The 10,966-nt window shown below is 60.5% G+C and overlaps 9 protein-coding genes across 9 annotated transcripts; 6 read left to right on the forward strand and 3 right to left on the reverse strand.

Moving 5' to 3' along the window:
- Window positions 1-187: 187 nt before the first annotated feature.
- Window positions 188-1,984, forward strand: OT_ostta01g04010 ((Uracil-5)-methyltransferase; the record flags this gene model as incomplete). Its single annotated transcript, XM_022985391.1, has 1 exon — window positions 188-1,984. One exon carries the CDS (start codon window positions 188-190, stop codon window positions 1,982-1,984), a length of 1,797 nt encoding a protein of 598 aa, XP_022838274.1.
- Window positions 1,985-2,003: 19 nt separating this feature from the next.
- OT_ostta01g04020 (Calycin-like) lies at window positions 2,004-2,510 on the reverse strand (the record flags this gene model as incomplete). The annotated part of the gene is made up of 1 exon (XM_003074408.1): window positions 2,004-2,510. One exon carries the CDS (start codon window positions 2,508-2,510, stop codon window positions 2,004-2,006), a length of 507 nt encoding a protein of 168 aa, XP_003074455.1.
- A 162-nt stretch (window positions 2,511-2,672) lies between these two features.
- Window positions 2,673-3,707, forward strand: OT_ostta01g04030 (Ribosomal protein L2, bacterial/organellar-type; the record flags this gene model as incomplete). The annotated part of the gene is made up of 1 exon (XM_022985392.1): window positions 2,673-3,707. The coding sequence occupies one exon, from the start codon at window positions 2,673-2,675 to the stop codon at window positions 3,705-3,707; it is 1,035 nt and encodes a 344-aa protein (XP_022838275.1).
- Window positions 3,708-3,807: 100 nt separating this feature from the next.
- Window positions 3,808-4,854, forward strand: OT_ostta01g04040 (unnamed product; the record flags this gene model as incomplete). The annotated part of the gene is made up of 1 exon (XM_003074410.1): window positions 3,808-4,854. The coding sequence occupies one exon, from the start codon at window positions 3,808-3,810 to the stop codon at window positions 4,852-4,854; it is 1,047 nt and encodes a 348-aa protein (XP_003074457.1).
- Window positions 4,855-4,918: 64 nt separating this feature from the next.
- On the reverse strand, window positions 4,919-5,602 carry OT_ostta01g04050 (Mog1/PsbP, alpha/beta/alpha sandwich; the record flags this gene model as incomplete). The annotated part of the gene is made up of 1 exon (XM_003074411.2): window positions 4,919-5,602. One exon carries the CDS (start codon window positions 5,600-5,602, stop codon window positions 4,919-4,921), a length of 684 nt encoding a protein of 227 aa, XP_003074458.2.
- Window positions 5,603-5,862: 260 nt separating this feature from the next.
- On the forward strand, window positions 5,863-6,397 carry OT_ostta01g04060 (PHF5-like; the record flags this gene model as incomplete). The annotated part of the gene is made up of 2 exons (XM_022985393.1): window positions 5,863-5,865; window positions 6,062-6,397. 2 exons carry the CDS (start codon window positions 5,863-5,865, stop codon window positions 6,395-6,397), a joined length of 339 nt encoding a protein of 112 aa, XP_022838276.1.
- A 52-nt stretch (window positions 6,398-6,449) lies between these two features.
- On the reverse strand, window positions 6,450-8,723 carry OT_ostta01g04070 (WD40/YVTN repeat-like-containing domain; the record flags this gene model as incomplete). Its single annotated transcript, XM_003074413.2, has 1 exon — window positions 6,450-8,723. The coding sequence occupies one exon, from the start codon at window positions 8,721-8,723 to the stop codon at window positions 6,450-6,452; it is 2,274 nt and encodes a 757-aa protein (XP_003074460.2).
- Window positions 8,724-8,860: 137 nt separating this feature from the next.
- Window positions 8,861-9,940, forward strand: OT_ostta01g04080 (Membrane bound O-acyl transferase, MBOAT; the record flags this gene model as incomplete). The annotated part of the gene is made up of 1 exon (XM_003074414.2): window positions 8,861-9,940. One exon carries the CDS (start codon window positions 8,861-8,863, stop codon window positions 9,938-9,940), a length of 1,080 nt encoding a protein of 359 aa, XP_003074461.2.
- A 45-nt stretch (window positions 9,941-9,985) lies between these two features.
- On the forward strand, window positions 9,986-10,876 carry OT_ostta01g04090 (Conserved hypothetical protein CHP02450,tryptophan-rich; the record flags this gene model as incomplete). The annotated part of the gene is made up of 1 exon (XM_022985396.1): window positions 9,986-10,876. One exon carries the CDS (start codon window positions 9,986-9,988, stop codon window positions 10,874-10,876), a length of 891 nt encoding a protein of 296 aa, XP_022838277.1.
- Between the last annotated feature and the right edge of the window lie 90 nt (window positions 10,877-10,966).

Here is a 10,966-nt window from a genome sequence, read left to right on the forward strand (position 1 = left end):
CGTCCCGGGCGCGAGCGGGGGCACCGTTCACGTCTTGGGCGTCCGCGAGCGGTGGGACGACGACGCGTTCGCGCGGTGGCTCGATGGGCTCGGGGTGCGGCGCGCGAGCGCGCGGACGCGACGGGGACGCGGGTACGGCTTCGTCACGTTCGGCGACGTCCGCGATCGATTGGCGGGACAACGCGCGATGGAGAACGCGATGATCGGGGGTGGGGGGCGGGTGCGCGTGCGCGAGGCGATGACGCGCGGACGAGGTGGGGTGGTGGGCGAGGACGGCGACGCGGAGGACGGGCGGGACGTGGTGGCGCGGGCGAACGCGCGGGCGAGACGGGACATTCGGGACGTGATCACGCCGATGTGGCGCGCGTCGTACGGGGAACAGTTGTGCGCGAAGAAAGAAATCGTCGCGGAATCGCTGCGGGAGATCACGCGGGGGGTGCGAAACGCGTGTGATAAGGCGAGGAAGGCTGGTATGGCGGCGACGTGCGATTGGCTGCGGGACGCGCTCGGGCGAGATAAGCTGTGCTGCGAGATCGAGGGCATCGTGCGCTCGCCGGTGTTGGATGGATACAGAAATAAGAGTGAGTTCACGATCGGGCCGAGCGCCGACGGGGAGATCACGTGCGGGTTCAACGTTGGGTCGTTCCGAGACGGCGTCGTCGCCGTCGCGCCGCCCGTCGGATGCAGGAACATTAGCGAGACGGCGAAATATCTGGGAGATGCGACGCAGACGTACCTACGCGAGCGCGCGACGGCTGGTGAGGGATTGCCCGTGTACGATAAACGCACAGCCACGGGATTTTGGCGGTTGTTCCTGTGCAGAGAAGGTGGCACGGCGCCCTCGAGCGAGCACGGATGGAGGCACTGGTTGCGTCCGGGAACGGGTCCTCCGAAGCCGCCGACGGGAGAGAACGGTGAGCCCGCGGAGACGGAAAACGTCGAACCGTTCGAGTATCCGGATGAAGAAGCGTCTCTTCCCGCGCCGACGACGAAGGATGAAAAATCTGAAGTCATGGTTATGTTTCAAGTGCGACGAAGCGGTTACACAGAGGAACAAATCCGAGAGGAGTGCGACGGAGCTCGCGACGCCGTGTTAGAAGCCGCGGCGAAGGCGACGCCGCCGATCAACGTCAAAGTCATAGTCGTGCAGTTTTACGACGGCGTGTCAAACGTCGCTCCGGACGACGCGGAGATACGAGACATGAGGACGTTTGAGACGAGCGAGAAATCGAGCGACGTCATCCACGAGCGAATGTGTGGATTGGAGTTCTCTCTGTCAGCGACGGCGTTCTTTCAAGTGAACACGCTCGCCGCGGAGGCGCTGTATCGTCTCGCGGGCGAATGGGCGAGTCCGAATGGTAAGAGCTTGCTCTTGGACGTGTGCTGCGGTACCGGGACGATTGGAATGACGCTCGCCGGAAACGTCAAAAAAGTCGTAGGCGTCGACATCGTGGAGGAGTCCATCAAGGACGCGTTCGTGAACGCGCAGCTCAACGGCGTGACGAACACCGATTGGCTCGCCGGTAAAGCCGAGGTCGTCATCCCAAAGGTGTTGCGGGAGTACAATTCGCGCATCAGGCCAGTCGTTGACGCGCCGAAAATAGGCACCAAGCGCAAAGCGACGTCGAACGACCCCGAACTGAGCGACGGCTCGGACGACGAGGCCGCGATACAAGCCGCGGTGACGACCATCATCGACGAAAATGAGTACGAGTTCGACGACGTCGTCGCCATAGTCGACCCTCCTCGCGGCGGTTTGCATAGAAGCGTCCTCACCGCCTTGCGACGAGAGAAGCGTCTCAAGCGTCTCGTGTACGTCTCGTGCAACTCGTCGACGATGGCCAAGAACGTCATCGACCTGTGCGCGCCTCAGGGATACGACGGCAACGGCGGTGGCGCGCCCTTCGCACCCGTCAAAGCCATCGCGTTGGATCTCTTCCCGCACACCGCGCACGTCGAAGCGATTGTATTACTCGAACGATGACGCCGACGCGCCGCCGACGCTACTCCTTCCTTTTAAAGTACCTATCCACGACCACATCCTCCATCCCCGGCCGTTTCAACACGTTCCGCTCTCGCAGTTTCCCATCCACAATCTCCCGCACCTGCAGCGTCTCCCATCCATCGCCTCTTCGATGCAACCGGCACCGCACCGTCGCGCTCCCCGCGCTCGCCCGCGCGTCGCCGCTCAGCATGAAACTCTTCCTCCCCCCCCGCGTCGTCCGCTCGCGCTCCGTCCCATCGAACCGCACCGCCGTGACGTTCGCCCCGCTCACGTTCGTCCGATCGATCACCGTCATCCCACCGCCGTCGTCGTCGCACGTAATGAAAACATCCGTCTTCACCGCATCGATCAATGGACACACAATTCTCGGCACCCCCAGCGCGGTGACGAGCGGACACAGCGAGCGCCGTCGCGGGTCCGCCCTGTCCTCGGTCCACGCCCCCTCGAGCGCGCGCGGGCATCGCGCGAGGTCGAGCCACGCGGCGAGGGCGTCGACGTTTATCATTCTCCACCGATGCCCGTCGCGCTCTGTCGCGACGCACACCGCGACGCCGCGACGGCTCACGCGCGCGCGATGCGGGCGCTCGCGCGCGGGGCGACGACGTGCGCGCGCGCGCTCGTGCGCGCGGTGGGCGCGGACGGAGGTCACGTCGATGGGATTCGAGGGATGGCGGCGACGGCGATCGAGATGGACGCCGTGCGTCTCGCCCGGGCGTTCGCCGGCGTCGCGCGCGCGGCGCGGAGACCGGCGAGGACGATGATGTCGCGCGCGATGTCGAGGGCGGTGCCGGGGACGGGGGCGACGGCGTGGGACGGGACGCGGGCGTACGCGACGCGCGCGGTCGGAGAGACGATGAAGGCGTATAAACCCACGTCGCCGGGACAGCGGGGACGGATCACGACGTCTCGATCGATGCTGTGGCGTGGACGGCCGCTGAAACGATTGACGGTTGGGTTGCGGAAGCGAGGTGGGCGGAATAACGCGGGGAGGATCACGGTGTGGCACAAGGGCGGCGGACACAAGCGTTTGTACCGGGTGATTGATTTTAAACGCGATCTCACCGGGGTGCGAGGGACGATTCGACGGTTGGAGTACGATCCGAATCGCTCGGCGCACATCGCGCTGGTGGATTACGAGGGAGGGAACGCGTCGAGGTACGTGTTGGCGCCGCACGGGTCGACGCCGGGGGACGCGCTCGAGAGCGGGCCGGAGAGCGATATCAAGGTTGGGAACGCGTTGCCGTTGAAGAATATCCCGTTGCAAACGACGATTCATAACATCGAGCTCGTTCCGGGTCGAGGCGGGCAGCTGTGTCGAAGCGCCGGGTCCGCGGCGACGTTGGTGAAGAAGGCGGACGACGGCGGCTATTGCGTCGTTCGCCTTCCCTCGGGCGAACAGCGCTTGGTGTTGGAGAACTGCATGGCGACGATCGGGATGCTCTCGAACCGCGGGCATCAGAATCGGAACATCGGCAAGGCTGGGGCGAATCGATGGCGAGGCATTCGTCCAACGACGCGCGGCGTGGCGATGAACCCCATCGATCACCCGCACGGCGGCGGCGAGGGCCGAACCTCGGGCGGCCGTCCGAGCGTCACTCCGTGGGGCGTGCACACCAAGGGTCATCGCACGCGTAACAATAAGCGCACCGATGCCTTCAGAGTGAGCCGTCGTCCGCGAAACCGCAAGCGCTACAAGGATTGAGCGACGCGTACCGTTAGACGGATGAAAACACACCTCCTCAAACCACTCGCGTCACTTCTTCGCGCTCGCATCGATACCACTCGCCCCATCGTCGAGCACCATGCTCGAGAGCGACGAGAACGTCCCACCGCGCGCGCGCGCCGTCCCCGGAACGTCCTCGCAGACGCCCACGAGGCTATCGCTGCAAAAGTCGTTAGGAAACGCTCGAGTGGTCACGCCCTTCGACGCGCGCAGGGCGACGCGCGCGATCGTCGGCGCGGACGTGGTGACGTTCGATGACATCACGGCGATGATTCGCGACGCGTCGACGGGCGAGCGCGATCCGAAAACGGGAGCGCAGGTTGGCGTGGACGTCGACGCGTTCGCGCGCGCGCTCGAGCGACGCGCGAGCGAAGGACACCGAGAGAAGAAAACAGAGGCCGTCACGAGCGATGCGCTGATGGAATTGGCCCGGGAACTCTTGCCGGAGTACGGCGGTGGGACGGAACGTGGGAAAGTTGGGGTTGAAGCGGCGCCGAGCGCGCGAGCGGTCGGAGCGCGCGAGACGCGGGACGCGGGACGCGCGACGCGAGAGATGGAAGAGGTGGATCGGACGCAGAACGCGAGCGGTGCGTTGACAGCGGCGTCGGAAACGTTGGCGAGCGTGCGAGCGGAGAACGAGTCTTTGCGCGCGGCGCTGGCAAAGACGCGCGCGGCGAACGAGGATTTGCGGCGCTGCGCCGAAAGCGCGGAAGCGAGGGAGAACGAGGCGCGCGCGGCGCTGCGCGAGTGCATGATCTCTTTACACCACGAGAGTGTCGGTCGTGAGCGGCTGCGCGTAGAGTTGACGAAGGCAAACGAGGAGTTGCAGAGGTGTCGCGAGAGCGCCGAGAGCGCCGTCGCGACAGAGTTAGCATTGGAGGCGAGAATAAAGCATTTGAGAAACGGTGATCTCGTATCAGCCCTCCGAGAGCGGCTGATCGAGAGTCAAAACGAGCTTAAAGCCGAAATTAAGGCGAGCGACATGGCTCGACGACGTTTTGCCAGGGAGAAGATGAGGATTGATAGCTTTGTCATGCGTCTGCGCGACAAGGCGAGAACGCTCGGCATTTGCCTCGAGCTGTTGGAAGTCGACGACGACGCTAGCGCCTCCGAGTCCGACGACTAGTAATGCGATCGCGATGAATGTAAATTACAGCCAATAGTGATTCTTTCGCGTGGCGAGATGTTTATCAAACATCGTCCAAGATGCGAAACGTCGTGACGATATGCTCCAATAGAGCCGCCGCCTCCGGTCCCTTATCTTCCGGCATCTGGCACGTGAGCGCGATCAAATCTTTCCTACCGAGCTTACGAGCGCTTCCCACTGGCCCCGGACCCAGCGCGATGACGCCCCAAAAGTGCAACGGCAGCATCGACTCGGTGGAGTACTCGAAGAAATAAAATCGCCCATCGTCGCTCATCCTCGAGCTCAGCACCTTGCTCACCGCCTGTCCGCGATTAGTGCTCCCCTCACCCTCTAGCGGCGCGTACTTTCGCGCCACGCTCTCCGCGTACGCCCTCGGGCTCGCGTACTCCGCGTCCTCGAGCTCGTCCACTCGATTCGACCTCGTCCTCCCGTACGGTCGCACCTGCACCTTGAATCGCCGCCCCCCGTACTCGCTCAATGGATGAAACTCAATCTCACTAATCCCGTTCGGAAGATCCTTCACCCATCCCTCCGGCACGAGCAGCGCGTAGCCGTTCTCGACGTCCACGTACGGCTCGAGCTTCACGTCGCCGAACGTCTCGCCCGCGCGCTTCATCCACTCTTCCGACGTCATCTCCGCCCCGATCGCGCGCGCGCTCGGTCCAACCGTCCACGCGATCGCACTCGTCATCACCCCGCGTCCGATCGCTCGGCGTGTCGTCGCCATCGTTCCCATCGTCGCTGTATCCTCGTCGTCAGCTGTCGATGGGCCAACGCAATCGCTCTCTCGTCCCTCTCGTCTCGCCACCGTTCGCCCGCGTCGCGATCGCGTCGACGCGGCACCACGTCTCGCGCATCGATCGCGTCGCGTCGCCGGCGACGACGCGATCGCGCGCATGACGCCCGGCGTGGTTTGTCGGGGGAAACACCGAGGAAGACGACGAACAAAGAATTGTGACTTCAAAGAGCGACGCGCGCGAACTCATCATGGTGCGCTTCGACGACGCGCGCGCACGGTGACGACGACGCACGTGATGCCGTCGGCGACGCGCGAGCGCGAGTGAGGGCGACGACGCGCGAGCGAGAACGAAGGGAAAACGTTCGTGAGGTTCGACGCGGCGGCTCCGAGAGAAACGCGCGACGACGAACGACTGACGACGATGATTCGACGCACGCGCGCGCGCAGTCGAAGCATCATCCGGATTTGATCATGTGCCGGAAGATGCCCGGGATCGCGATCGGGAGATTGTGCGAGAAGTGCGATGGGAAGTGCGTGATTTGTGACTCGCACGTGCGCCCGGCGACGCTCGTCAGGGTGTGCGACGAGTGTAATTACGGGACGAATCAGGGGCGGTGTGTGATATGCGGGGGCGTCGGCGTGAGCGATGCATATTATTGTAAGGGTTGCACGATCTTGGAGAAGGACAGGGACGGGTGTCCGAAGATTATCAACCTTGGGGCGGCGCGCACGGATTTGTTTTACGAACGCAAAAAGTTTGGCTTCAGACCGCGCGACGGTTAAGCTTCTTTGCTACGGTAGGCTAGTTGTGTTAATACAATGTTTCATTAGTTCATTATCCTCGTCGCATCTTCACGCGCAGGCTCACGCGTCCACCGTTCGGAAGTTCACTCTCCGCAGGCGCAGACGCTTTCGTGATGGTCGGGAACACTTTCATGCCGTCGATATCCGGCTCGGATTGATCCGTCGACGGTAAGTCATCCAGGAGATCGTCCTCGAGCTCAGCGGCGAAGTTGGCGAAGACACTCCCCTCTCCGTGGAAGATCTCGGCGTTGACGCGAATAAGCTCGACGTCTGATCGAAAGCCATCAATCTGCCGGTAGTAAGAGTTCTTCAAACGATTGATGATGAGGTTCAACGCCATTGGGACTGGCACCAACGAACAGTAGTTCGTCACCGTACCGTCTGCGCGAGTAAATTTTTCATTCGGACCGATGACGTTCACAAAGGCCTCGAATCTGTCGTTTCGCGCCAATCTTAGCACGCGGCTGAGCAGCTCTTTCGTCACACCTGGGGTGAGCGACGGCGAACTCTCATCGACGTTTGAGAACGGTGTTTTCTGTGGTCCGCGGGACGTGGATGCGCCGGACAAAAGCTTTGCGTGTTCCTTTCGCATCAACTCATCATTGTAAAGCTCCCAAAAACTGTGGTCCATGTATCGATCGTCTTCGTTCTGCACGTTGAAGTACTGGACACACAAAGTGTTCCAAGGAGATCCAGCCCATTCACCTTCGTGTCTTCGCGCCTTCTCGATCATTCCGTACCAAGGCGTTGACGCGCCCATCTCATCCCACAGCGCGGCGCACAAGTCACCTTTTTTCCAAGCGCATTTCTCGGCCTCGCGGTAACGCGAAAGCGGAACCAAAAAATCAGGCGCATCACTCCTGTGCAAATCGATCAAAAATTCTTTCCCGTAGTTGCCGCACGAAGGATCGATAAGTTTCAACTCGAGAAGACCGTGCGTTTCGTACGTACCGTCGTCTGAGATGATGTAACGCAGAGACGATACGACGCACGGTTCAACGAATCGCATCTGAGTGAGCGTCTGCCAGGGCGCTTCATCGTGCCAGTCCTTGCCGTGTTCCTGCATCCTCTCATAGTGACCTTGCGCGATGTACACGACTTTATCACCAAGTTGAGGGACGTAGCTCCCAATCGTGAGTTGTTCTGCGCAAAACCAAGAGTAAGATTCGTGTAAACGAATATCGTGTCGAGAAGTCACGGCTTTCTTCTGTCGTTTTGCCGGCTTTTCTTCCTCCTCGGATTCTTCTTCTTCTTCGGATTCGATCCCGAGTGCCCTCATTTCACGTCGGCGCAGACGCGTGATTCTTGGACTTTCCTCTTGCTCATCAGAATCGTACTCTTCAACGCCCAGACGCTGGGGGCGACGATGCGCTCGCTCGCTACGTCTCGTCGCCAGATCCTCTGATTCTGACTCTTCGGACTCATCCGAGTCGAAACGCAGTGAACGACGCTGGGAACGTACTCTTCTATTTCGTCTTCGCGCCGATCGCCTCTGCCGCTCATCGTCGCTCGACTCGTCTTCATCTTCATCGTCGTCATCCTCCGGTTCTTCGAAATCATCGTCATCCTCCTCTTCGACGACGGGGTCATCATCGTCATCAGATCGGTACACAATCTCCTGCGCTGGATCTGGCAGTTCAGGCATCGTCCATGGACCTTGTACGTCCATCGGCGCCAGCTCGGCGAGCGTTGGCACTTGCACGGTGACATCCATCATGTTTGCATCGGCCGTGGGCAGATATGCACCTACGGTACCGGACAGATACGCAGACTGGTAAGGGTCTGGATATGGGTCGCCCATAGAATCGCAAAGTAAATTACGTGGAAACGCCTCGTGGAGCAGCATGCCAGTTGCGAGCTCGATCAGGTGCCCACCTTCGCTTCGCCCGAGTAAATCATCTCCCATGAACTCTGTCTGGAAGAACTGCTCGTACTTCGTGCGTAAGAACCGCACGCTGTCGCCAGTGCCGAACACCGAAAATTGACCGGCGAGGTCGGACACGACAATTGACGTGCCGTCTGGGTGCCAATTTCCATCCACGAGCTTTGAGTTGTAGTGTGAGCCGTCGAACACACGCAGAGCCACTCCCTCGATGATATCCCAGATCACCGCTTTTCCATCGTAACTCGCGCTCATGACGAGCCTAGAGTCTACGGGGTTCGCATGAAGAACATACGTCGCCGCGCTATGTTCTCGCATGATGTGAAGCAACTCTCCCGTAGCTGAGTTCCACACGCGAATGGTTTGATCACCCATTGATGCGATGACACGCTTATCATCGGAAGACCACATCGCAATGTGCATGTTCGGCACTCTCGGGGCTCGTCTCGAGTACTCCACCGTGGTCAACGAGCCCATCCGCAGCTGCTCGCGAAGTGCAGCCGCGTCGTCCGGAGTGGTGAGCGTCGTTCGCAGCGTCCATCTAAGAGGTATCGAAGCGGATGTCGAAGCGCTTGGCGACGGTCGCGTGTATCGTCGTCGCTTGCGCGACGCACGGCGTGTGGTGCACGATTGGGTTAGTGGCTGTTGTGACGGCGTTCGCGTTGAGTTGCGAAGTCGCTCGATCAGCGACGTATTCCGTAAAACGAAAGCGAGCGTACGTCTTCGTCGTGTCCGTGATTCTGTTTATAGTCATTGATGAGCTCGAAAGGTCAGCGACATCGCCTTCAGTCGCGACTGGGATCATGCGCACGACTTTCAACGCGTATCGAGCGTTTCGCTACGACGTCTTGCGAATGTTGTCGTACGGAATCGACGTCGTCGAAGGCGTCGCGGCGCCGTCTCTGGGCGTGGCATTGCGGTACGTCATGTATCCTCCGCTCAGACAGTGCGGGCCAATCGTATTTTATCGTGAGTTCGAACGGCACACGTGCGCTGGCGACAAAAGGCGGTTCGGTTATGCGCTTCGAGAACTCGCCGATTGCTTCGCGTGGTACGCGATGTTAGACTACGCGACTCGAACGTACTATTCCTCAATGATGGCACCGGACGACGGTCTCTTCACCAACATGGTACACGCGTGGACGCATACGACGGCGATCTGGGCGTCGCCGACGATCATATTTAACTTTAATCACGCGCTCGCCGTTTTTGACGGGCAAGTTTCTCCCAGGGACGTCAGCGTGCCATGGACTTCATCCGGGACTTCGTTCACCAACTTTTGGCGCACTTTCCACACCAGCTTGCACGAACTCTACGTGCACTACATCCATCGGCCATCCGGCTCGAACACGCTATCGGTTGTCATCGTTATGGGTTTCTCTCTATTGTTCCACGGTATACGCGACACCGCATGGTGGGTCTTCTTCATCGTAAATTGCATCGGTGTCGTCATCGAGAGGACGTTCACCGATCGATATCCCGCCGCCTTCGAAGGGTTCAGCCCGATATCGATGGCTATGTACCAAGCGTTTTTATTCGCAATCTTTACCGCGTGTTCGGGCGGGGATGCTCGCATGTCTCATCGTAACGCGTCGCTGCCACTCAACGTTCTCATCTTCTGGAGCTTGCAACGCACGTGACGTTACATTTCGGCGTTCGCGTCTCTACGCCGCACGTGAGCGATGATGACGCTCGTCACGCAACGCTTAGCGTCGTCATCTTTCGCGTCGTCGTCCTTTGCATCGAGGACGCGACGAAAAGAACGGCCGATTGTGCCTCCTGCGTGTCTCGCGCGCGCCGCCGCATCCGCCCCGAGCGACACCCCGTCGTGCACCAAGTGCCGCGACACCGGCTCGTACGCGTGCGTGCAGTGCAAGGGCGCGGGCTACCTCCCACCCGGGGGATTTCACGCGAAGAACGTCGTCGACATGAAGAACGCGGTGGGGACGAAGTGGACAGCGCATCGACGAACACGCGGTTGGCGACACTTCGAGTGCATAGGGGCGTCACCCAAGGCGAAAACGCTCACTTTAAGGGCGACGTGCGATATAACGGTCACGGTGGACATCCCGGTGACGTTCTTGAAGGACCGTATGGAGTGGAGCTCGGGATGGAAACAGCGGGACGACTTCGAGTGGGTCGGAGACGTCGATCAACCTGGTGGGGCAGTCGCGAGGCCAAAGGGCGGGGCGACGTGCGTGAAGTGCGAGGGGAGCGGACAGATTCCATGTGAGGCCAAAGGGTGCGACATGGGGCTTGTTCGCATCGAAAAGCAGAGAGCAGTGATCGAGCGGACGGAGGCGATATTTAAGCGACAGCTTGATTCGTTGCGAAAAGAGGACGACGAAGCGAGCATACAGCGCGCGCGGATGCTGAAAAAACAGCTCAACTTGAAGAGTGACGCAAAGAAGGAGCGCACTCGAGCGGAGGTCGAGCGTAAGCGTCGACAAAAACTGCAAATAAACGACGACGGCTCGAAGTGGGCGGATTTCCGAAACGACCGACGCGACGCCGAGCTCCGCGAGTGGCTCGCAGGCGCGCTCGACGATGAACCGGATCCTGACTCACAGCAATAGATAGATGTTATGTACGAATAATTTAGCGAACACACTCAAACGCCACTCGCATCGTCACTCGTCGCGTGTCTTGTGGCTTGCTGACGCCAA

Source organism: Ostreococcus tauri (genome assembly GCF_000214015.3).
Source record: "Ostreococcus tauri WGS project CAID00000000 data, contig chromosome 01, whole genome shotgun sequence".
NCBI classification, from domain to species: domain Eukaryota; kingdom Viridiplantae; phylum Chlorophyta; class Mamiellophyceae; order Mamiellales; family Bathycoccaceae; genus Ostreococcus; species Ostreococcus tauri.